The 27,228-nt window shown below is 36.8% G+C and overlaps 1 protein-coding gene and 1 non-coding gene across 2 annotated transcripts; both read left to right on the top strand.

The window, feature by feature from the left end:
* The first annotated feature begins 7,616 nt into the window (after positions 1-7,616).
* On the top strand, positions 7,617-10,404 carry LOC127082527 (amino acid transporter AVT1A). The gene is made up of 8 exons (XM_051022768.1): positions 7,617-7,629; positions 7,822-7,932; positions 8,507-8,721; positions 9,149-9,172; positions 9,258-9,438; positions 9,614-9,833; positions 10,095-10,230; positions 10,333-10,404. Exons 1-8 carry the CDS (start codon positions 7,617-7,619, stop codon positions 10,402-10,404), a joined length of 972 nt encoding a protein of 323 aa, XP_050878725.1.
* A 10,602-nt stretch (positions 10,405-21,006) lies between these two features.
* LOC127089546 (small nucleolar RNA R71) lies at positions 21,007-21,113 on the top strand. The gene has a single exon (XR_007791126.1). It is a non-coding gene; the product is annotated as a small nucleolar RNA R71 (small nucleolar RNA).
* The last annotated feature ends 6,115 nt before the right edge of the window (positions 21,114-27,228 follow it).

The following is a 27,228-nucleotide window of genomic DNA, read 5'->3' as shown; positions in this document are numbered from 1 at the left end:
CAATGGATCAATATCTATTGCAATCACATTTATGCACCTGTAATATCAAATAATTGATTGCTATTAATAGAATTAAAAATCATTTTCAAATAACTTTGACAGAGGAAGACTCAAGTATTTGACCAATATAACAATATTATAGCTACATAATAGATTAGTCATCTTGATGACTACAACACCTATAATCACATCATTTATGCATAAACAATTATGATTGCTCACAAAATGGTGTCATATTTAATAAGGTAAAATATGAAGAGTGATGTTACAGCCATAACTATCCCTTGAGAATACAAAGGCACACAAATAGGCCGATATCATCATACTGAATCCAAAGTAACTTGAAACACAAGGAACACAAGGAGGTATTGTGTAAAAATGCGAGCATATCAACGAACCCAATAACATGTTAATCGGTTATCCCTTGCTATGCTATTGTGTTATTATTCAAGCTGATATAAGCATAGAATAATCTTAAACAACTAAGTGTTAATTTTTTTTGTTCTTCCTTGGACAATACAACTATCAAGTATTATCTAGTACAGTAACCAAAAACCACATGAATTTATCACCTATGGTGCATGAGGAAAGTTGTAAGAGAACATTGTGAGGGAGGAAATGAGGGAAGTTGGATAGAAGGAGAATACTGCGAGAGAGAAACAAGAATCTTGAAAAAACAAGGTGAATACAAATTGGTTAGAATATAATCTCTCATTATTTTGGTTAGAAATAATTTGAATGTTTATAAAGCTAATAAGCACAAGTCAAAATGTAATATAGTCCCAGATGTAATGATGAATGTATTTAAAGACATCATTTTATTGAAAAATACTTACAAGAGTTGATGACAAGCTCAAGGTTCTCAATTGAATCTCTCAATTTTCGAATGCCCTTCACCACAAACTACATTCTCTTATATAGAGAAGAAAACCAGTCGGACTTCAAATAAAATTTAGACTACCCTAAAACTATACAAACAAGTGGCCGACAAGACCTAATAATGAAATACATAATCAAAGATAATATGACCCACATGACCTTTAATGAATACAATACAACAAGGCAAAAAAAGTAACGTCATAGTATGGGCTGATAAAGGTCAACCTTATTGTCGCATCCTGCGAAAAATCAACCGGCGAGACTCAAACAAAAACACAACACAGAGCCGCCACTGCGCGTTATTTATCCCAAGATAGGGAAAGGAAACGCTCAGAGAAACCTAGAAAGAACATGGTCTCGCGACCAAAGAGACAGGGTAAGGGAGTCGGTTACGCAAGGGGAAGGTATTAGCACCCCTCACGTCCGTCGTACTCGACGGGATCCACGTTCTAAGAAGGAAAAGGTTGCTAAAACATCACACACACACACAAGGGAACGCAGGTGGGGTTAGGAGAAACGGGCTCGATAAGGTATCGCACCTTATGCCTACATATCTTGTCTGAAACAAGAATCAGAGCCACTGTAGTTCGGCTTACGCACGCCAAACAACACAAAACATACAAACAAGCAAGGGTGGCAAACATGGAGCCCGACAACCACTGGATGGAATTACGTCGGCATCCGAACCAAAACACAAAAACGGCAAACGTGGAGCCCGACAGCCAATTACTGGACTTACGTCGGCATCCGAGCCAAAACACAATCAGATAACAAGTGAACACACGCAAAAAGAAAAAGGTTGCCCGGAGTGGTCTCGCACGACCACCTGCCTACATACCTCGTCTGGAACGAGGATCAGGGCGATGTAGTTCCCCTGAAAGGGACTGAATTGCTAGCCAGAAACCAGGGAAAGACACACTACTAGGGAGCTGGACTCGAGCCTAGTGTTGTCATGCATCGTTTACCCTAAGTTCGGTTTTCTATCCTACTTGCATAAGCAAACTACTCCTATCCAGGAAAGAAGCAAGCACACAAGCATACAGAATAATTCAAGCATACATCCAATGAGAACAAGCATCTCAAACAGATATCCACATAACACGCACTATAACCAAACAAGTGGCTCACACAATAGGTTTGACTGCCTCAGCAAGTCGTCTGTACGGGCTGTGTTTGCTCTTAACCTTGCCATTACGAGGCTAAGGTGAAGCAGATGAAAGGATGAAGTGAGGATCAGACCTCACAGCTCTTATCCCTAACCAGGGAGAGCTTCTGACAAATGAGCATGGGTCCAGAATGAGGGAACCCTTCTATACTCAGAGACTCTGACACAATGTGCACTGCACGGATCTTGGGCTTGTAATCTCAATGCTACAACCATGTAATGGGAGCAAGGAGAAGACTCACAGAATAGTGGGGGTAGACTGCATACCCCTACCTTCCACCAATTGCCTTATTTAAAGGACTTTCACCTGCTTGGCACGAAAAATAAACAACCATAATCATTGCCTCTTAAGGAGGACTTCAGACATTTGCCCGGCCCGGTAACAGCCGGGTCTCCCAGACTACATGAAGTCAAGAGGACCTACCTCAAGCGGTTTACACAACCGAGCAGCGGCTACCAAGCAAGTTCTTAAAAGAACTAGAGCGACTAAAGGTACCTGTACAAAAGCTAACCAGTTAATAACTCAGACAACCAATCAGAAAACAACAAGTTAATCAGTCAAACTATGCAAGCCAAGGCACACAAAGGCAAGCTATGAGCTCAAGCCCAAGCTTCACAACCTACAAAACAATGTTATGTTAGTGTACAAACATCAAACAACATCATTTCAATCAACTTGGATCATTCTCCATGAGCCTTATGCTATTCATCCTGAAAAATCAAGCAAACATTAGCAACTAGACCACTAGGCCAAGCCTAGGGTCCAAAGGCAAGAAAAATTCCTAAACAGCAAGGTATCTCTAACCAAAGTCAAATTAATGCAAATAGAAAACCAACACAATTAGTCCCATGTCCATATCATTCATTATATTCATTTCATGACCAAAACATGTCAACTTATGTCAAATGGAGCACCAAACATGCAAACAGAACTATTGCATTCAAATCCATATCAAAACAAATCCAAAAAATCTCAAATAAATTACACCTAAACAGGGTCTATTCAAGGTATGGCACACCAAATTTCAGCTTAATTGGGCAAAGGAAACCATGTCAATGAAAATCAACAAAAACAGACACAATTACATGCTCCAAATCACAACATCAACACATGCTTCCACTTCAAAAATTCATAAGTCCATGAAAACAATAAAGAAATGACTGGGACCAAAACAGGGATGTCATACAATGTGTCTGTAACATTCCTACCAAATTTCATGATCATTCAATACCATATGAGCATTCCACATCAAATCTACCAACATGTATCACATGAACTTGCACAATCAACCACCAGAGATGAAAAATAGCAATCAAATTGAAAATGCCACATAAAATTCCACAAAAATTCACATAGCATCTTAACATGTTAATGAACATCCATGCAAAATTTCACATTAATCCAACAAGTATAGGTCACTCAAATAAATCCAGCAAGTTGGCATAATGAGGTGTGACACAAATTGTCACACCTAAGTTCCAAAATTCATATCTCAAAGGTCAGGTATCAAAAATTCATGAAATTTACATGTAAATAAGCATCAACCAGTCCACAATCATCACAAAAATTTTCAGACATTTATTTGTAAGCATGAGAATTTCACATTGGATTTGGCACAAGGTATCAAAATGTAGCACATGTGAAACAACCTAAGTCAAACATAATTTCTACCATGCACAACTTCAACCAATAGGTCAAAAAAATTCTACATTCAACAAGGAAGTCAACACAAAAATTCCTACATTTTTCTGATTTTTCTATGATTTTTTATGAATTTTCTAAAGTGTTTATAATTTTTAATGATTTTTATGAATTAATATTAATTAATTGAAATTGCAGTGGCAGACTTGTAATTATGTGAGGCGGGGGAGGGAAACACCATATTCAAAAATTCAAATGGAAAAACGGATCTAACACACCTATCATCATCACTTTCGCCCAGATTTTCCCAGCAACACCAAGAACTCGATGAACATCCAATTAACACCAAAATGAGCATGCGTATATCCATTAGACTCGTCTAAGAACAAGGAATCTAGATACGAACTTATTTTAACCTAACTGTTCCTCTATCTCCTAAATCGATCATGTTAGGGTTTGGTTACAAAACTTCAAATCGAGATTACATGAGCTACGATTCACCATTCGCAAAACTACCTATGTCACGATGATCTTCAATCAATAAACTACAAAACGCATACAGCAATTTGAAAAACCGTGACATTCGAAAAACTCGTGTACCTGGAATGGCAGTGTCGTATTGATGCTCTTTGCGTGCTTTTCTCCACAAACAGATGTAGAAGGATGATGAGGAAGGTGAGTGATGTGCTTGAACTCAATTGATGTTGCTCCTATTGCATGGAAACTCGTTTTGCCATTGATGAGTGCACTTTGGACAGCTGCGAATCAGTGCTTCTTTCCTTCCAAACTTCACAAACAGATGGAGAGGATGATGATACAAGATCAATGCAAGAAGAATTTCGAAGATTGAGCCAATATTGAAGAAGATTGATGGATTTGAAGGTTTTGTGTTCTTGAGCAATTTGAGAGAATGTGATGAGTTTTCAGATCTGGTTTTGGAAAGTGTGTATTCTGTTATGATTATCATGTGATTAGGAATATATATGTGTGCTTAAACCATGATTAACCATGCTAATTAACCAAATTGCATTTGTTAGTGAAAATGTTAATTTTCAAGTGAGGGCAAAAATGGAATTTCATAAGCCAGCTCATTGCCACCTCTTTGACAGCTCACACAACTTCCAAATGCCATGTGTGAGCTGTTGCCACTTGCCTCACTCTCATTGGATGTGTATTTTTGAAATTCACCATGTAATGCCACTTTGTCCAATTTTTGCACTTTCATTCTACAAGTCAAATTCCAAACCACAAGCCTTAGCCATGAAATGATGATTCCAACAGGTTTCAAATGCCATTTATGAGGTGTAGCAAAAATCCCCACTCAAAAATTCCAATTATTTCACAAGTTGGACAATTTTGCCCTTGGTCCATTTTAACTGTCCAGTTGAAATTTGACTTTTTGCACTGGCCACTTTTGAGAAAATCCAATTATGCACCATGAAAGTACATGTCAAATGGAGTTTGTGCATATAAAGAACTTGCAATTTGGACCAACCATGTGGAAATTATGGCCTCCTGATTATGGGTCATTTTTGAATTTCACTGAGCCCTAATTTTCCAACCATACATGGGATTTTCAAGTTCTTGGACTTTTTGGAAAGGTGAGAACAAGATCTACAACTTTCATGTTGAACACATTTTCATTTTAAGCTTCCTTGGACACGTGGCTTTGGGGTCAAAAACTTTCCATTTTTGGAAACTTCCATTACAAGTCACTTTCTATTTTTGGCAATTCTTGTCCTGACTTGATTTTCTTCATTCTTAAGCTTTGAGATGTCATGTAACACTTGTTTCAACATGAATGAAGTGCATCTAACTCATTTCCACCTCCAAATCCATCAGATCATGTACAGTTGACCACAGTTGACTTTTTCATCTGACAGATGAAATTGGCAATGCATTGATCCATCTGAACCCCAATCCTCTGATGAAATGGCTCAAGGGTGAAACCCTAGCCTCAATAAGCACAATATAATCACATTATGAACCCCATAACCCTCATAGACCCCATCTCCTGATCATGCCCTGATTGGCCCAACGCAACTGATTAGGGTTGACCAGTGGTCAAAACCCTAATCTCAAGGAATCTGCCTCCACACTTGATTCTTCTTCTGATGATGATGATGATGTATCATTGCAATCAAGATGAAGACCAATATCCATTGAGAACCATGAGATCCTAATTCACAGCCCAATCCTCAGATGGCCAATGATCAATCAATAAAACCCTAGGCTTACACTTTGACTTCCTCATCTTCTGAACAAGACTTGGGAGGATGGCTTGCACAATGTAACCACATGATATGCAATATGTAATGCCTAATGTCCTAAAATAATATGCAATATGATAATGCTAGTCCCAAGAGAAGAGGGCAAATTTTGAGGTGTTACAGCTGCCCCTATTCAATCCACTGTGAACCTGTCGATACGAATAGCCTCGGCTTTCGGATGATCAGGATGAAGAGTGATTGAATACCAAGAACAGACGAACAATTTGCACTCTGATCAGGACATAATTAACAGCGCCTGTCAGCATCGGCGAAGAAACAATCTCAAAAACGAAAAGACGTCAACCTGGATACCAAAATAAATGGTAACGCAGGGATAACTATGGCCTGAACACCACACATCCACTCGGGATCATTATTCTCCCTTTTCTATGCTTTTCTTGAACCCCGAAATTTTCTTCTTTTCTTTTTTCCATTTTCTTGAACCCCGAAATTTTCTCTGCTCTTTTTTCATTTTCTTGAACCCCGAAATTTTCTCTGCGCAAACGACCCTCGGATCTCTGCATTTGAACCCCATTCTCCTGTTTGCCAAAATAATGAACCCCAATCTCCAGTTTGAACCCCAGTCGCCTGACGATAACTCGCGATCGCCAATATGAACCCCGTTCTCCAGAAAATGCCGCAACATCTCCCTTTCTCCATTTGAACCCCATCTCCAGAAAATGCCTCAACATCTTCTTTTCTCCGTTTGAACCCCGGAACATGCCTCAGCATTTCTTTTCTCCATTTGAACCCCGAAAAATGCCTCAGAAAATAATCCTGAGGACCTCATCCCGGATATAATCTTCAACTCCATCTCCATTTGAACCCCAGAAAATACCTCAGTATCTCCTTTTCTCCATTTGAACCCCGGAATCGCGCTGATCGCGTAACGTCCTCTGGTTTTATTTCCATCTCCGTCCGACGGAAACATTTCCTCCAATATCGCACTACTGGGGAACACTGCTGATCTGACGTCATGATGCTAGACTCCTCAGAGTAACATCCTCACCACTTGGTGCACCAAAGCTTCAAGCGGTAACCACGGCTTGAATTGCGCTGAACGCCAAACATTTCCCATCTCGGCTTGACGGAAAACAATTACTCCAGTATCGCACTACTGGGGAATATCTTCGATTCAATCACGATGCTGAACTCCTCGGAGTAACACCTCTTTACCTTTGGGCAAAACCACTTCTCGAACAGTAACCACGGTTTGAGACTAGCTTATGCTTGCAATGATGAATGATCGATTTTTCTCTGCGTAATGCTCCATAATTATGGAAATGCTACGCGATTATTATTTTTCTATGCAATATGCCATGCTATTTTTTCATGATGAATGCATAAAAAAGAAATATCCCCCTCAAGGGACTCCTTTGGGGAATACGAGACACTCTGCTGAGGAACTCGCCATTACTCCAACTCCACCCTGCTGGGGAATCACTGCTGCTGGGAAAAGGCAACCCTTGCTGGGGAAGAACCTTCTTTGCACCCAATCCACTCGAGAAACCGCTGGGGATAATTACCACCAACGCTCTGCGGGGATACAACAGTCTTGACTTGCTAGGGATATCAATCCTGACTCCGCTGGAGAAGTCCACAGACCTTGTATCTGCTGGGGAGCTAGTCCTATGACTCTGCTTGGGGACTTAGCTGGGACATGAGAAAAGTAAGTACAGAACACCCGTCGACTCATCGAACCATGGTATCCACCTCCAATACTCGCATCGGCTTTCCACTTTTGAGAATTCCCAGACTCGTCTGGACCTTTTCTGCTCCATCATCTTGTATTCCAAGTCGCTCCGTGCTCGACAGAAACGTACTCCTGGGATTTATACAGAAATTTCAATTTTCCGACTTTGAAGAAGGCTTTCCTAGACAATCGACATGGTGGGAAAAAGCTTCAATTCAAATGCACGTTCCTGAAGAATTGTCTCCTGGCTATGGATGTAGCTTCACTCAGACTATATTTAATGGTATCTTACTTCATTTCATTTTAGTAATTCAACTATGTAGCACCGACACCACTGAAAAAAAGCGTCAGTGCCAATTTGACACCTGACCGACACTCGTGATTATGTTTAATGCATTCATTTTTTCAAATTATTATTAGTGTTGCGTGTCACACACATGGATTAATGTTTGGGAGTCCATGCTTCATAGTCGACCGCGTTTGCTATTGTGATGTTGTTGCAGAGACCTCTAAAAACTTTATATCACGGCTGCAATAGCAGCTTCTAACTGCTGTTTTGATTTTGAAATATGGTTTCAATATTATGTACTTGTGCTGAATTACCGTTAAATCTAAAATACAGTCGCAGCTATGCCGCAAATCTTGATATTTCAAAAAATGCAAGAAAATGCGGCTGATGTGGCCGAAATTGTAATTGTGACGTTGTTGCGAAGACATGTAAAGTTTTTATATTGTGGTTGTAATTGCTGTAGCTAAGGACAAAAAAAATGTAGTTTGTTATTTGGCATATAAATTACTATAAAGCGTGCTCCTTTATGTAAGGGATCATTTTATGAGGTAATGTTGTACTTGGCTAGGGATTAATGTGATGGCTGGAGTTGGGCTTCTATCTACACCTGATACTGTGAAACAAGCTGGGTGGGCCAGTATGTTGGTGATGGTTATTTTCGCAGTTGTGTGCTGTTATACAGCAGAACTAATGAGACATTGCTTTCAAAGCAGAGAAGGCATCCTTAGCTACCCAGATATAGGAGAAGCTGCATTTGGAAAATATGGCCGAGTTGTTATATCAGTAAGAATGTTTCTGCTTTTTGATTAATTTTTGGAGAGAACTTGCTTGTTTTTTTGCATAATCTTTCTTAGTATGAAATTCCTTAAAGTCTTTTTTCAAACCCTTGTCTTTTTTAAGGGTATAACTGCTGATTAAATCCCTTTTAAGAGTAAAATTATGTTCTTCTTTCTGTTATGTTCTTGCTCACAAACAATTGTTATGTTCTTCCTACATATGGTTCAGTCCTATTATATTTTTCTTCTCTGTTTAAGTATTTTTTTCCAGCTTTCGTCTGTTTCTTTGGCCCCATGATATGATATTTCTCTATTTTATTTATTTCAACGAGTGCTAAAGAATGGTGACATAATATGTATTTTCTACTGCATAGCATGATGGTTTAAACAATGTGTATACTGACATTTTATTTTCAATTTTTATCTTGTTGCAGATTGTTTTGTACACCGAATTATATGTAAGTGCTGCAGTGCATCCATTTCCTTTTGCCTTTATTACTCTGCACAATCTATATAACACATATCAATCATTTATGAATGCAGTCATATTGTGTGGAATATATCATCATGGAAGGCGATAACCTTACTGGTCTTTTTCCTGGAACGTCCTTGCATTGGGGAGGTTTGGATTTGGATGGCAAGCACTTATTTGCAATTTTGACTGCACTTATTATTCTCCCTACTGTTTGGTTGAAGGATCTTCGTATAATCTCCTATCTCTCAGGTTAATACTTTTGACGATCCGAAAATATAAAGTTGTGGAGACAATACTGATATAATATAAAGTATATGTAGGAGCAGCTAGTTTGTATCTCCCAATGTCTATTGAAAATATCCATCCTTATTTTAAACCTCTTTCTTGCAAGCATTTACTGAGATAACTTGTGATGGTTCTGCAGCTGGAGGGGTTATTGGTTCAATGTTGATCGCTATTTGTGTTGTTCTTGTTGGGACAAGAAATGATGTTGGATTCCATCAGACTGCTCCATTCGTAAAGTGGAGTGGCATTCCATTTGCTTTTGGTATCTATGGGTTTTGCTTTGCAGGACATTCAGTTTTTCCCAATATATATCAGTCTATGGCTAACAAAAGAGAATTTACAAAGGCAATGATCATATGGTATGCTATGCTACGTAACTTTCTTTGTCAGTGGCAACCAAGGTTATTATTATTTTTTATTTAAAAAAGGTCCGCGTTAAGGCATCGAGTTTTTTGGTGTCTCTGTGACTACTATTGAGACCTCATTAGCAGCATTTGACCATGACTCTGCAATATCAAAGAGCCTGATGTGGCCGCTACTGAGACTGCAATTTAAAATCTTGATAGCAACACATGTTTTTTAAGTGTTTTCATTTACCTCTACATTTTATTCTTGTACAGTTTTGTTTTGCCCATGTTTTTATATGGAGGTGTTGGACTGGCGGGATATCGCATGTTTGGTGAAAAGACATTGTCTCAGATAACATTGAATCTACCACCAAATTCACTTGCTTCCAAAGTCGCTTTGTGGACTATAGTAAGAAATTTTGGGGCCGCTCTGCATTATTTTTGTATATTTTTTTTCTTTCTTTCAAGGTACATTTTTATTGTTTCTAATTTTGTTTGTTTTCTCTTTCAGGCAATTATTCCGCTAACTAAATATCCTTTTTCCCACCATGTCGATTGTCTACCACATTTTTTATTATATTAGTGATGACACTTGATAAAACTTAGGATTTATAATCCATATTTTTTTTTTCATATGTAGTGTCCTCAACAACGTAATCAAATAGATTGCGGGTATTTCATGTTGAGGTTTATGCGAGATACTCTTGCTTTGGGCCGATTAAAGATTCCCACCGATGTATGTATTTCTAACTTATGAGTTATTTTTATATTTACACATATCTCATATAATTAAATAGTTGGAATTAATTCAAAATATGTTATATTATTATGTAGTACTTTGATGAATTCAAGTGTGCATTTTATACAAAGGATCAAGTGGACGAAATCAAAGAGGAGTGGTGTCAATTCATGATAAAGCTCAATGTTTGTTCATAAATTTGTGTAATTAATGTGTACATTTGTAGTATATGTTATGACTTGTAAATGTGTACATAAATTTGTATATATTTTGATACATTTAAGGCAAAATTGGTTTGAATTGGTATATATATATATATATTTGTTAGCCAAAAATTGGTAGAAAAAAGGCCAAAATGGCATATATAAAATGTGATAATTGTCTGTCAAAATCTGGTTGAAAACAGGTAGAAATTCTGGTTTATAAACCTGGAAAAAATATGGTTTAAAACAAAAGCTTCAAAAAAAATTTCGTATACCTTAGACAGCGCTTTTGTAAAAAGCGCTGTCTAAGGGGGGGATTAGAAAGCGCTTTAGGCAAAAGCGCTGTCTAAGGGGGGGCTTAGACAGCGCTTTTTGAAAAGCGCTGTCTAAGGTATACCTAAAAAAATTAAAATAGGAGGGTCTTAGAAAGCGCTTTTGGCCAAAGCGCTGTCTAAGGGGGTGGGGCTTAGACAGCGCTGTCTAAGGTATACCTAAAAAATTTAAAATAAGAGGGTCTTATAAAGCGCTTTTGGCCAAAGCGCTGTCTAAGGGGGGGGGGGGCTTAGACAGCGCTTTTAAGATTTAAAAAAGCGCTGTCTAAACCTTTAGCAGCGGAGGTTTAGACAGCGCTTTAAAGCGCTGTCTAAGGCTAAAAAAAGCGTTGTCTAAGGTCTTGTTTGTTGTAGTGAAGTAATAATCAAATTCAAACCCTAGTCATGCTCCTAAGGCTAATGAACTTCAATCAAGTATAAATGAAATAGAATAATGGGAAAATGGTATCAAACCAAGCAAGTCATAAGTATATGGCATATTAAACTTCACATACAAGTCAATTCAAGCATCATAAATGAATCACATAAGTTATGCTTCAAGATAGGCCAAAAGATAGGCAATCAATCACATAAGTTCAAAGAAGCTTAAGCAACAAGTAATCGAACAATGAAGGTACACACATGACATAAAAGGGTGTTGTGACTTGTATAATAAGTTAACTCAAGACGAGGTTCAAGAGTAATAAGGTAAGTCACCCAAAACTTCACACACACATCAAAGCTAAATAACTTGATAAACAAGTAAAAATATCAACCTAGAAAAGGAATCCTTTACCCAATAAAAGCAAATGACCAATGCAAAATGAAGTTGAGACATTAAGAATGAAAGGAGAACAACATCAAATCATACAAAAATGGATCCTAAGCTCTTAAGAGCTTCACCATCTACTAAACTCAAAACTAGGTCAAGAAAAGAATAATGTAGCTCCTAATGTGTCATCATGATGAATGGCAATGGAATACCATTCAAATAATCATAAGAGCAAGGTATAAGGATACCAAGACCAAGGAAATAAGAAGTGTAGACAAGGGGAAACAAATCCAATTGGACTCACAACACTCAAATTGGAATGCACAAGACACAATCTAAATTATGATCTCAAAAGCAAGCAAATAGAATTTAAGACAATCAATCAAAGGAACATCAATTGGAAATACTTAAAAGGGGTCACATGGATGAAATTAAGACCTCTAAATGATGATGATGAAGTCAAGATAGAATGAGAAAGAGATCCTACATGGTTGCACAAGTGCATTCTAAAATAATTAACTAGATGCAAAGTATATCATAAAAGAACAAGTTTGCTTGGATAATTCAAGAAAAATGGTTAAAATAATAGAGAATTTATGAAAAATTATGCATAGAAAGATGTAACCATAAACTTAAAATGTCTTAAAGATATCTTCAAAATTATGTGTACAAGTGTTCAAACAAAACTATCATTCAAGCAATGCATCAATGGTTGATCAAACCAAACCAACTTCAAAATAAGGCTAAAAAATAATCTAAAATTAATAATCTTTATGTCAAATGAAAGCCCAAATGGCCTATGCTCATGTATCTAAAAGTTTACAAAATATTGAGCCATAATTCAAATGGGAAATTAATAAATAAAACTCTAATAAATAAACTAGCTTAATTTAAACATATATATTTGAAAAAAAAAACAGAATAAATATCAAAATAAATCAAAATTTAAAATAAAAAATATGAAAAATTATAATATTTCAAATGTCACTCATAAATTAATTCAGAATTTTTAGAGTGGGGGAAGTATTTTAAATAAAATTAAATGAAACGAAAATGAAATAATAAGATAAAAATGGCAAGGGATGTATGAGTAAAAGAATGAAATGAACTAGGTTTAGTTAAAATAAACGCATGGGCCCAAAGCAGGGGGTGGTAGGAGAAAAAATGTCAGGCCCATGATCCAATCTTCTTAAAATCTGATAAAAAAGCGTGGCATCAAAATAAAATGAAAAAGGGGGAAATAATCATGTGAACATGACCTCAACCGGTCATGTTTCACTTAAGTCACTAATGGACAAAAAAGAAACCTAACCAATCATGGTCTGCCAGCACTTCGTCCCCAACCTCTGGCCATGCAAACATAAACCCTAATCACGATTCAAATAGGCATCCTTCCACCTCAAATAACTCCTCCCACAGTGCATAAAAATGAATGGAATAAAAAACAAACATGTAGATCTCGTGGAGTACTACAATAATATCCCAAACAAGACTTAAAAACATGGATGGATCGGGGAGAAATGTGGTGTGAAAGTTGAGGAAAACACATTATTTCAAAAAATTTAGCAAACTCAAACATCATATATTCAAGTAATCATATGAAGATAACATGTTGGGCCAACTTCAAACATCATTCTTAAACAGTTCATGGCATGTGCATCTTAAAAATGGAGGAGGTGCAATGAGAGGATGACTTACCTAGTGGAGAAGATCCACTACTTCTTGAGCTTGAAGGAGCTTCAGAAACAAAGCAAATGGAGTTTGGTATTCTTCTGGAAACCGAAATGATGCTGAGTGAGTAGTGAAGATGAACTCAGTAATGGAAAAATGAAATCCTCAAGTTCAGTGATGCAGCTCTCGAGTTCTCTTTCCTCAATGATGTATTTTTCACAATTAGGTTAAAGTTAGCTTAAATACCATGCTTATGATGAGGTGTCATGCCTTTCTTTGGGACAAAACCGTTGGAGGGCAAGTTGGTCAGATTATGTAAAAATGAAGTTTGGCATGCAAGGTTGCGCTTTGATTGTATGGAATGTGTATGTTGTGTCGTTTTTGGAAGCATGATATGGAATGAGAGGGCTCAGGATTGTGACTCAGTGGAGAGAGAAAAAGACAATCACAAACATTTCCCAATTTGGCCAAGTTTGGATATGATATGCAATCACACAAATCATGTTTTGTTGGTCTATTCAAAGCAAAGGGAATATGCGTTGGTCGTGTGGAACAAAACTTGCTGCAAGGGAATGCAGCATCATGCACAATTTCAACCAAAAAGTGTGGTAATGGAGATTGAAACATGGTGTCTTTGAACCAAAATAACTCCATGGCCTCTTGGCCAAATGGAGTGAGATAGGACACTTTGGAAAGAGGGGAAAGAGGGGATCATATTTGATGTTGGAGGACAATTGAAACAAAACCTAGAGATCCTTCAAAAGTAGGCACGAATATGATTGCTTATGACTGCATGCCAAAGTGTCACATAAAGGGTCATTCTGAGGACCTAACTTGCCATGTCCATAACTTTCTCCTCAAGCTACAAAATAGAAACATGTTTGAAGCAAAAGTGGAGAGGAGATAATGCCCTACAACTTTCATGTTGAAGTCGAATCCAAATGAAACCTGTAACCTTGTGAAAATTGGACATGAAGTAGGTTATTAGGAATGACCAAATACTTAGAAATATTTCACTAAGTATAAAGGCCAATCAACCAATCCAAGGTCATGACTTGTGAGAGTGATATCTTGAGTTGTGACTATCCAAATGACATGCTCTTGGAATCAATGGAAAGGGGAGACTCAATACTATAACTTTCATGTTGGAAACAATTTGAGACGGAGCCCCTAAGGTCCTTAAAAACTTCCATGAACATGCTTGGTAATCCTGACTTTGGACACTTAGAATTTTTTTTAAGTGTTGGGACAATTGAGTGAATTTGAAATACCTTACTTTACTTTCAATTATCACAACTAGAGCTATGATGATCCAAATGCCTCAATATTGGTACCTCCTTAAATCTTGGAGAAATGAGAACAAAATTCATGTTAAGGTCAATTTATTTTGGAGTCTTGATCATAGAGAACAAAGGCCATGAAAGTAGTTGCTCATTAACACTAAACTTGCTAAAAATAACTAGTTTCTAAAACCCTAATTTCCAATTTAAGCAACTTTCCATAATTCTTGATTTTTGATGAATCTCTTGAATTTTCTTGGTCAAATTTCAACCATATACCATATTTGACTTGAGGAACACAATATTGACCCAAGGAATCACAAGTCGACTTTTTACCTGCTCAGTTGACTTTTCCCTAATTGAATGAAACCATTAATCATTTAAGAAATTGAACCTCTTATAAATGGAATTGATGGTCAGTCTTCTAGACATAGACACTTAGGGACACATAGAATACCATGGAATCAAGTCTTGCTCAAACTATAAAAAATAAACTGATTTTATCATAAACCCTAATTTCAGTCCAAAAGGATAAGATAGGAGTGCACATCTTCAAAACCTTGATTCCTCTAGGGAAAGTGGAGAAAATTTTGAACAAATATGTATTGTATAATGATGTTATAAATATGATCAAAAATTGATCCATGAGTATGCCACATACTGATATAATCAACACTTCTAGCTCAGGGATCAAGAGATAGGAGAGTGTGATCCATTTCCATTTTTTTGCAATTCTCATTCAACTGATGAAGTAATGGACCATTTGAGATGCCATGGGTCATAAGAAAACTCTTGTAGCTTGAATGATCATGAAGTTCAGGATAGCTCAACCTCCTTTTCATTGATTCCCAAAACTAAAGAAACCAATGATATGCATGAATGTATATGATGATAAAACATAAGCCAATAAGGTAAAAAAGGAATAGGGTGAATTTTGGGGTACAACAGCTGCCCCTATTCAATTTTCTTGCACTCGAGAGGTTGAAAAAGTGGTAGCTTCCAACCGTTCAAGATGGAGAGGATTGAATACCAAAAAAACCCAAAAGTTTGCACTCTGGAGAAGAGGCAAAGAGGTCAGTATGCAAGTTTTGAAGTTTATGGTGTAAGTGAGCAAAAATGTTCAACCACAAAGACTGTCAATCTAATCGGGCACGTTCGTGAATAAAAGATGTTGCGCCAGGAAAGAACTGGATCACCAACAAAGGTACCAGGATAAAATTGGATTTGAAAAGATTACCAAGATAGAACTGGATTTGAAAAGATTACCATGATAGAACTGGATTTAACAATCACAAAGACTACCAAGCTAAACTGGTATGTCTATGAACAAAAGATGTTGCGCTAGGAAGGAACTGGATCACCAACAAAAGTACCAGGATAGAACTGGATTTGAAAAGATTACCAGGATATAACTGGATTTGAAAAGATTACCAGGATAGAACTGGATTTAACGATCACAAAGACTACCAAGATAAACGGGTACGTCTATGAACATAAGATGTTGTGCCAGGAAATAACTGGATCATCAACAAAGATTACCAGGATAGAACTGGATTTGAAAAGATTACTAGGATAGAACTGGATTTGAAAATATTACCAGGATAGAACTGGATTTAACAATCACAAAGACTACCAAGCTAAACGGGTACGTCTATGAATAGAAGATGTTGCACCAGGAAAGAACTGGATTAGCAACTAAGATTACCAGGATATAATTGGATTTGAAAAGATTACCAGGATAGAACTGGATTTAAAAAGATTACTAGGATAGAACTGGATTTGAAAAGATTACCAGGATAGAACTGGATTTAACGATCACAAAGACTACCAAGCTAAACGGATACGTCTATGAACAGAAGATGTTGCGCCGGGAAAGAACTGGATCACCAACAAAGATTACCAGGATAAAACTGGATTTGAAAAGATTACCAGGATAGAACTGGATTTTGGTCGGTAGAGTCAAATGAATCTTGTAAGGATAAAAAGAGACTGAGATATACCAAGGAACTGATAACTTCGTCGGGGATGCAAGGAAAACATCATTGGCTTATGTTATGATGCATGTTTGAATCTTTTTATGGCGTAATGCTCCGTGTAAAATGGGAATGCTACACAATTTTATGGATGTGGAAAAATGATGCATGATTTTGTATGAGAATAGATAAAACCACAAAAAGTCTACTGAAGACAGATCTTTGAAATATATGGAACTCTGCGGGGAGGAGATATGCAAAAATAAATTGCAAAATCAATGGGCCCTTGCTGGGAATGAGATGAACTTTGCACAGGAAAGAAATATCCCTTCTGTTGGAGACATGAGAAGTCTTGATCCATAGGTCTCAACAATGCAACCCTAGTGGGGAAATGAGGAGACATTGCTTTAGGGAATATACAATCTTCAATAAGCACATATGATGGGGGAAACAGGGCAAACATAAGAGTCATCATTGCTGATTCTTGCTTTCGTGTTGGTGTGTCATATGCCTGCAAGTGAACATCCCTTATGCAATACAAATCACAGCCAAAATGTCTCAGGTGTTGCATGACTACTTTGTCTACCAACCTGACCACGCATAAAATCACAAGCATATTCAAATGTCTTTTTATCATATTATAGAAGGCTCGAAATTTTCAAATGCAATGATTATCAAATATTAGGATGTTTTTTGCAAACAAAAATAGATAAAAGAAAAATAAAGAACACAACCTTGAATAAAAAGAAACTTTTATTGATTGAGAATTCACCTGTAAATACGCCTTTAACATTTGGAGGCAATTCCTAGGAAGAGGTAATTGCAAAAAACTAAAACTAAAGAATATTACAAGAATGGCAATGTGAAAAACGGATTCCCATCAGATTCAGATTCTGCTATAATTCTTTATGACCTTAACGCTCTCATCCCTTTACTTTCTGAAGAAAATGATTTGAACTGATTCCTTCCCTTCAGGGTTTCAACCGTAGTAGTATGATGAAATCAACTGATCCACTACCAGATGTAGTCGTTCGCTTTAAATCTCTAACTTTTTCCTGGATCGCCTTTTCAGGTTTTCAATCCACCGGGATACCCTTTTTTGTCTAAGCCGCCCTTTCGGGTTTTCAACTTAGCGGGTGTACTCAATATTTTTTTTATTTTTATCCCTAATTTTTTCCCGAACCTTCTTATTCATTTTTTTTTCGGTTCACCAAGATGCCCATTTTTTGCCTAAGTCGTCGACTTAGCGGGTCCTTTTTATGCGATGTATTTTTTGACTACGTCTACATTCATAGGGAGTGGGAAGTCCTCGCCATCCATAGTGGTGAGCATCATGGCTACTCCAGAGAAAAATTTCCTTATCATGTATGGCCCTTCATAATTCGGAGTCCACTTTCCCATGGGATCAGATTGAGGAAGAGTAATTCTTTTCAGGACAAGGTCACCAGCTTGGTAACTCTGAGTACGGACCTTTCGATCGAACACCTTCTTCATCTGCTTTTGATATAGCTGCACATGGCAGATAGCAGCCACTCTTTTCTCTTCAATAAAATTCAACTGGTCAAATCTATTTTGCGCCCACTCGGCCTCGTCGAGTTTCACATCTGTCATCAATCTTAAGGAAGGGAATTCAACTTCGACAGGCAAAACTACCTCCATGCCATAGACCAATGAAAACGGAGTTTCCCCAATTGAGGTACGTACCGAAGTTCGGTAACCGTGCAGAGTGAAGGGCAACATCTCATGCCAGTCTTTGTAGGTCACTACCATCTTTTGTACTATCTTCTTTATGTTCTTATTAGCTGCCTCTACTGCCCCATTCATCTTTGGGCGGTAAGGAGAGGAATTGTGATGTTGAATCTTGAAACTCTTGTACAACTCTATCATCATCTTGTTGTTGAGATTGAACCCATCGTCTGTTATGATCTTCTCAGGAATCCCATAACGGCAAATGATATTGTGCTTGATAAAGTGAGCAATCACTTGCTTAGTCACATTGGCGTAGGATGCATCTTCCACCCATTTGGTGGAGTAATCAATAACTACCAGGATGAAGTGATGTCCATTTGAAGCGGTAGGATTAATATGTCTGATCATATCAATACCCCACATTGCAAAGGGCCATGGAGAAGTCAGAACACTCAAAGGTACGGGAGGAACATGCACTTTATCAGTATAGATTTGGCATTTATGACATGACCTGGCGTGAAGGTGGCAGTCAGTCTCCATAGTCATCCAATAATATCCTGCTCTTAGAATCCTTTTCGCCATGGCATGACCACTGGAATATGTTCCAAACGAACCCTCATGAATCTCTTCAATAATTATGTCTGCTTCGTGTCTATCCACGCATCTGAGCAGGAAAGAATCATGATTCCTCTTATACAACACGTCACCACTTAAGAAAAACCGAGCAGACAGTTTCCTTAATGTTTTCTTGTCAGTGATAGTCGTATCCTCCGGGTATTCTTGTTTCTCTAGGTATCTCTTGATATCATAAAACCAGGGTTTACCATCCTGAACTTTGTCATTATTATAACAAAAAGTTGTCTCATCCAACCTCATAATGCTGATGGAGGGGGCTTCATTTGCCCATTTGACTTTGAACATAGATGCTATCGGTATAATCAAAACAGATTATGGCGGTGAATGGAATATGAAAACCTATAGGGGAAGTAATGACAGCTCCTACACCGTTTCCTAAAGCATTTAAAGCACCATCGAACACAAGCGTCCATTGCGATCTTGGTTCGAGGCCTTCATCTGGGTATGGTCGGTTATAATATTCGTTGAGAAACAACACGTCTTCATTGGGAAACTCGAACTTCATCGGCTGGTAATCTTCCACAGGATGATGAGCTAGGTAGTCAGCAATTATACTACTGTTAATGGCCTTCTGAGTCGTATATTGGATGTCATATTCTATTAAAATCATTTGCCAACGGGAAACCCTCCCTGTGAGAGTCGGCTTATCAAAAATATATTTGATTGGGTCCATCTTCGAAATCAAAAGAGTTGTGTGGGTCAACATGTACTGTCTTAGCCGGCGAGCAGCCCACGCTAGAGCACAACAAGTTTTCTCAAGTAGTGAATATTTGATTTCGCAGTTGGTAAACTTTTTGCTCAGGTAGTATATTGCGTGCTCTTTTCGTCCAGACTCGTCATGTTGGCCTAATACACACCCCATCGACTCGTCGAGGACAATGAGATACATGATCAAAGGTCTACCCTCTATTGGAGGCATAAGAACTGGAGGTTCTTGCAAGTACTCTTTTATCTTTTTGAATGCCCTTTGACAATTATCGTTCCATACTACTGCCTGATCCTTTCTCAACAATTTGAACATTGGTTCACATGTAGCTTTTAGGTTGGAGATAAACCTAGCAATGTAGTGGTTCATCTAGTTCTGTTCCATTTCGAAGTGTGATAGCATTAGCATGACCTTTTGGGTTTTGTTGTGGTTGACCAGGAAATGCTCCAGTTGGGGCTGCTATTGTGACTTGTTGTTGGGCTACTTGGGAGATTTGGGTTTCTAACATTTTGTTATGGGTAGCCATAGCATCAAACTTATTTGACAATTATTTCATCAGTTCACTCGTATGAGCATTTTGATTTGCAAATTCTTTGTTTTGTTGAGCTTGGACATTCATAAGTTTTTCCATCATGATCTCCAGATTTGACTTTCTAGGTGCTTATGGAGCAACTGGGGCTCCTTTCGGATGGTCAGGTGGAATAAGAGGTGTTGGGTTTGGTGGAAACAAAGCATTGTTTCTTTTATAGGAAAAGTTCGGATGGTTTCTCCAGCCAAGATTGTAAGTGTTTGAATATGGGTTTCCTTGAGCATAGTTTATTTGGTTGGTGGGAACACCAACCAATAATTGACAATCAACATTAGTGTGCCCAGGGGTTCCACATAATTCACAGTTTGGTGTTATAGCGGCTACCGTAGCTGCTGGTGTTATGGCCAAGCGTTCAATCTTTTGAGTAAGCACATCCACTTTAGCATTGGCGCGGTCTATGCCATTAACTTCATAAATTTCGCCTTTCAGAGTTGGTTTTTCTATAGCAGCATGTTCACCTTCCCATTGGAAATTATTTTGAGCCATGTTCTCTATGAGTTCATAAGCTTCGTCATATGGTTTGTCCATTAGAGCACCGCCAGCGACAGCGCTTAAATTCATCTTAGTGTTATACAACATACCATTATAGAAAGTATGGATAATCAGTCATTCTTCAAGTCCATGATATGGACAAAGTCGCATCATGTCCTTGTATCTTTCCCAGGCGTCAAAAAGAGATTCATTGCCTTTTTGCTTAAATCCGTTGATTTGAGCTCTTAGCATAGCTGTTTTGCTTGGTGGAAAATATCGGGCTAAGAAGACTTTCTTCAACTCGTCCCATGTGGTTACTGAGTTTGAAGATAGAGACTGGAACCAAGCTCTAGCTCTATCTCTTAAGGAAAAAGGGAAAATATGTAGTCTAATCGCTTCTTGACTAACACCATTTGCTTTCATTGTGTCTATGTACTGCACAAACACTGATAAATGTAAGTGAGGATCGTCTGTAGGACTACCTGAAAATTGGTTTTGTTGAACAGCTGATAATAGCGAAGGTTTCAACTCAAAATCGTTTCGATTGATGGCAGGGGCAGCAATGTTGTTATGTGGTTCTGTTTGCGATGGAACAACATAATACTTCAACGAACGGTTTTGTGGTCTTTCAGCCATATTTTGTTCTGGTTCTGAAATTGGGATAATAGGGTCTGGAAGATCGTATTTAATACGAAATTTGTTGATTTGGCGTCTTAAATTAATATAACGCTCGATATCCTCAATTGTTTGCTCTAACTCGTTACTCTGAGAGCGAGTGTCTGGCATACAATCGACAAAGCAAACGAAAATTTATTGCCTTAGTTTATACTACGCAACAAAGGAATCACAATATTGAATAAATTAGTCCGCATCAACGGCGCCAAAAACTTGATCACTGACTGACGTTTGTGTCGGATGATGACTGCAAGTGCACAGTTTATCGTGTAGTTTTAAAAGATTATCGAACCCACAGAGACTAATAGTCAAACTATTGTCATCTATTGTTGCAGTGCAAAGCTAAGGCCAAAGGTTATAAGGTTATGAACGGGAATAAAAATACTAATTTCTAACGGTTTAAAAGTTATGATAAAAATGAGTCTGAAATATGGATTTCGTGTTCCTAAGGGCTTATGTAGAATTCGGGCACTAAATACGATTCTATTGCGTTATGTAGACAATATTGACTTAAAGGTCCCGTCTCACACTCTCGCGCTATCGACAAAGACCACACCTCCTAACCACAAGATTTTCCTTTCACTCTCCCGTTCTAATTAGAAAGCGTATTTTGAAAGTAAATGAGATCCTAAACGATGCCTAAAGCGCTCTCGCTGTTTTTAGGATCGATGCCTAGTTTCGACTATCTGGTTCCTTCCTCACACTCCCGCGCTACCGGATTGAACCTTAATTTGTTCCACACTCTCGTGCCAAAACAATAAAACATACATTTGAAAACTAAATTCAGAACATAATTAAATCATATATTCGTGACTATTATTTCTACCGAGTCCCGTCGGTAACGACGGTCCTCATATGTCGGACTCAGAATAATTTAGCAAGGTATAGTATTAATTAAAAGCAACATGATTAAAGTATTTATAACTGAGAATAGCATGGCATGCAAGTGATAAAGGGCAGTAAAACATACAAATATTAAAAGCGGTCAAAAACCTGAAATTGCGTAAAATAAAACTTGAATTAATTTGAACTTGAAAATAACGGCAAGCTTCTTCTTGATCCAAAGTACAAACGGTACGGAAATTAAAAGGTGTGACAATCCCTCGATGTGTGTTATTGCCACTTTACAGGTAATTTTCTACCTAAAACTAAGAATGAATTTTGACAGAGCTTTCGTGCGAATTCAAATGGATCGATAACACTCCAAAAATGGCCCTATATATATAGTTCATAGGCTTGGTAACTGTCTTGAACGTGCAGACCTAGTGGAGGGAGTGGCGGTTGAGAAAACTTTCCAAAACTGCCTCACTAGCGCAATTCTGTTTCTGAATGAAAATGGTGAACGCCATTAGGGCAATGGCGAACGCCATTAGGGCAATGGCGAACGCCATTGCCTTGCTCATTAAATGACGTGGCAGGCAGTGGAGATGGCGAACTCCATCTAGCAGGTGGTGAACGCCATTTGCTTAGAATGGCCAAAACTAAGTCTTTTGCTCCACTTTAGCTTATTTTTCGCTTCTTTTCCGCGAGGCTTCCTAATCTCCAATGAAATCGGCTAACAACTGTAAAACAAATAAAACAGAAGTAAAAGGCGATAAAATACATAAAAACAAAGACGGATAACATGTGAAATAAGCCTAAACACACGATACAATTTCTCGTTATCAGCTCACGTGTGTGTGTGTGTGTGTTCTTGCGCATATGTGTGTGTGTGTGTGTGTGTGTGTGTGTGTGTGTGTGTGTGTGTGTTCGTACGTGTGTGTTTGTGTGTGTGAGTGTGTATGGGTGTGCACGTGTTGTGTGTATTTGTGTGTGTGTGTGTGTGTGTGTGAGAGAGAGAGAGAGAGTAAATTAAACTCAATTTGCATTTAATTTCACCTTAAAAAAGATTTAAATTGAGCTTTTTTTTTATACTTTGGGATAAGAAAAATGCATTTTTTGTTTATATTTTGGGACGGATGGAGTATTTAACTACATCTCAATAGACTTTAACACAAGATAATAAAAAAAATTAAATACAAACTTAAAATGCATTTGATTAGTCTATTTTGTAACGAATATATATTGTATAGTATATAGTTTTGGACTCCATCTTTATTTAGAAATTAAGTTATGTGAGTCTACTTCAACATGTATATTTTCAACAACAACAACACACACCTTGATTGAAACTTATACATCAGCTTTCATTATTTACACATAGAGTCTTAGTTCAAAAGAACTATCCTCTTACTCCATAAAGAGTATAGTCACTTATAACTACATCACTTTAAGAATTTTCATATTTTCTTTACAAACAATCATAGATCAAAATCTATCATACTCCATCCAAAGAAAGGTATATTTCAATTGAAACTAAATCACTCCAAAAATTTCAACATGTCAAAATTCAGACTAAAAAATTATGGTATAACTTCCAAATTGACAGAAAACACACATTGCATAAATATCTATGTTTTAATCCCTAATAATAGTTCATCCTTTTCCATGAAAACGAAAAATTCATTAAGACACACTTCTAAATTTTTAGAAAATACATCTCCTAAAACAAGGGAGACATTTATAGCATTTAACTCATAATAATTTTTATTCTCAGTCATGACACTTATTATTAACATGCCTAAGCTATTCGCATTTCCAACATCTCACATCCGCTTCATTATTTTTCTTCACGTAAGATTTTCCTCTACCTATAAATACTGAATTTAATGAAGTATACCCCCCTCAATCTTCTTTTTAAAATAACTAGATTCTTCAAAATTCAAGGTTCCATTCGCATAATTAAAACATGTTTAATATGCTCATAGATAGATGCAAGATAACATATCAGCTCAAAGCTTTGTCATCATCACCATTTATGACATTGAGATGATCATATATTTTCGTATTTTCATCCATATGCAAGTTATGAAATTGTTCATTCAACAACAACAAATTGTACATGAATAAAACCACACATATAAAATTAAATATATGATTATATCATGGCATATCAGTATATCATGACATATCAGTATTTTAAAATTAAATATATGATTTTGCAGGATACACATATATATGATTGTTTATTTATACTATCGATGCATTTTTTTTTTCCTCAAAAACTAATTAGTTGGAGCAACTACGTACCAGTGACATAGATAATCATGTGGTTTTATGAAATTATATAAATTGGTGGGATTTCAGGCAAATTTGAAGGGTCAAATAGAATAAAATGAAGGGGAAAAAAAGAGTAAAGATGAAAGTTAAGTGAATGAAGATGCAAGAAGAGAAAATGAGGAATCAAATAAAAGAAAGCAGAAAACAAAGAAACATCACAAACAATATGTCTTGTTGTGTGGTCAACCAATTGGTTAACCTAACCAAAACATGGCATTGTGATGAGAACAAAAACAATATTTGGTAGTTAGCAAAACACTTAAACCTTTTCCAACCACTGCATGCGTTTTATATAGTCAAAACCAAACAACAAATATTATTGTCTCTAAAGCATATCTAAACTACCTACTATGAATTATTTCCTCCGTTTTATAATAAATATTACTTTTAATCATTTAAATGATTATTGAATAAAACTGAAAACAGGATTTATTTTTAAACAATTTATTTCTCTAAAGTGACATTGGGAGTATAAAATGGATGGAGTATTGGTCTATTTTTCTTGAAGTGAGGCATCTATGTCAACAACACTGATATAAGCAAGAAAAGACACTTTTTGCATGTGGTGGTTTGACAAACCTAACCTAACTACCCTTACTAGCTGGGTTTTGGGATCTGAAATTTTATTAAAAATTTATTGTCCTACGAGGAATTCCATTTTCAATACTCCAAGAAAAATATTACTTCTCCAAGTTCAAAAATACTCAACCCTATAGGAACTAGGGACTTGTAATTATTTTAAAATATGCTACAAAAACCTTTTCGGCCTAAAAAATCTAAAATCTTGCACGGCTCGATAATTATTACTTTTACTTTTGTAAATGGATTATAATGACCTTAGCCATCCTAGTTCTAATTTATGTTTTATCATGTTTCCTACAAGTATCTATATAATGGGTTGTAATTATTTTTTACAACAAATTGCTTGTTGTTTTATTTTGAATGATAAATTCAATCTTTTGAAAAATAATGTGCATAGTTATAGGAGTTTTGAATTTTTTTAAAGATCTATGAGTCTTTTTAAAAAAATATGTCATATATAAATGATATAAAAATATATTAATTGTCAGAATATAGTTTTTTATATTTGAACACTTTATTTTGAAGGTTGTATAATTCCATCGTCTATACTTCTCTTTTTCACAAGTGCTCAGTCAACTTTAAACATGCATGTTTTCTTCTTATCCATCAATATATCGGAATATTTGTTAGCTTAAGTGTCTATTTTCTCTCTTTTCAGTCCCTTAAAACCTATAATTTAAAAAAACTTAAAAAATTATACTCTCATATATATAATTAAATCTAACATGATAAATTTTTGTGTACGTTGTTATAAAATATTTGCGCACATATTAGTATTAAATCGCCTACACTTTTTTTTATAAGAAAAAGAGATGAATTAAAAAGTACAAGGAGTGCTCAACCCACGTTACAAAGGAAAAAGGAAGAAGAAAATCAAGTAAGGCATAAAGCTGCCCTAAATAAATAGCCGGAGAGACACACCAAATCTGACCACAACAAGTTTTTACCCGGGTTGTAAACCGCGAGAAATTATCCCCAAGACACAAGTTTGATCATACCCAAATCGTCAAACTTGTGTTGGATCATCACGAAGAGCATCCACATTAGGTCAAGAGCAACACTCAAGTGATAGAGACACCACATATTCCCCTGAAGCCTTAAAGTGATAGATGTTTGAGTTCCTTCCCACTTATAAAGTGTTCAACCTCCACTTTTCTAAGTATTATGGGACTTTCAACTCACGCTTGTACACAACAATCTCCCCCTCAAGTGTGAGTCTATCTACTATACTCATTACAAGAAATTTCTCTCCAACCATGTGATATAGTGACGTGAAAATCATGTGGCAAAAAAAAAGAAGTTGTGACGTGATAATCACGTCGCTACATGCTTTTATTATTACAAAATTGAGAGTCAGACTTGCACATGGGAAAGACTGGAAAAAAAATTTAAAAAAATTGTGACATGATAATCACGTCGCAACTTTAAAAGTAAAAAAATAAAATAAAAAGGTCAGGCGTGCACAGGTTGGAAGACGGGGGAAAATTTGAAATTTTCTAAATTTAAGTTGTGACGTGAAAATCACATCGCAGCGTAAATTCAAAAATAAAAATAAAAACGTTTAGGAGGAAAAATTGTGAAGTGAAAATCACGTGGCAAAGTTGTGAAGAAAATTCGAGAAAGAAGTTGAATCTGGATTGCGTGAGAGAGAGAGAGAATTTGGAAATATATAGAGCAATCAACGACGTGATTTTCACTTCACAACTTTGTCACGTAATTTTTACTTCACAGCTTTGTCACGTGATTTTCACTTCACAACTTTGCCACGTGAAATAAAAAAGTCAGGCGTACACAAGTTGACAAATGGGGGGAAATTTGAATTTTTTTAAATTTTAGTTGTGACGTGAAAATTACTTTGCAACATTAAATTTTTCCACGTGATTTTTACTTCACAACTTTGTCATGTGAAATAAAAAAGGCAGACGTGCACAGGTTGGCAGATGGGAGAAAT

The sequence above is a fragment of the Lathyrus oleraceus genome, chromosome 5 (assembly GCF_024323335.1).
Source record: "Lathyrus oleraceus cultivar Zhongwan6 chromosome 5, CAAS_Psat_ZW6_1.0, whole genome shotgun sequence".
NCBI classification, from domain to species: domain Eukaryota; kingdom Viridiplantae; phylum Streptophyta; class Magnoliopsida; order Fabales; family Fabaceae; genus Lathyrus; species Lathyrus oleraceus.
Note: the sequence above shows the minus strand (reverse complement) of the source record. Positions and strands in the feature narration are given on the sequence as shown.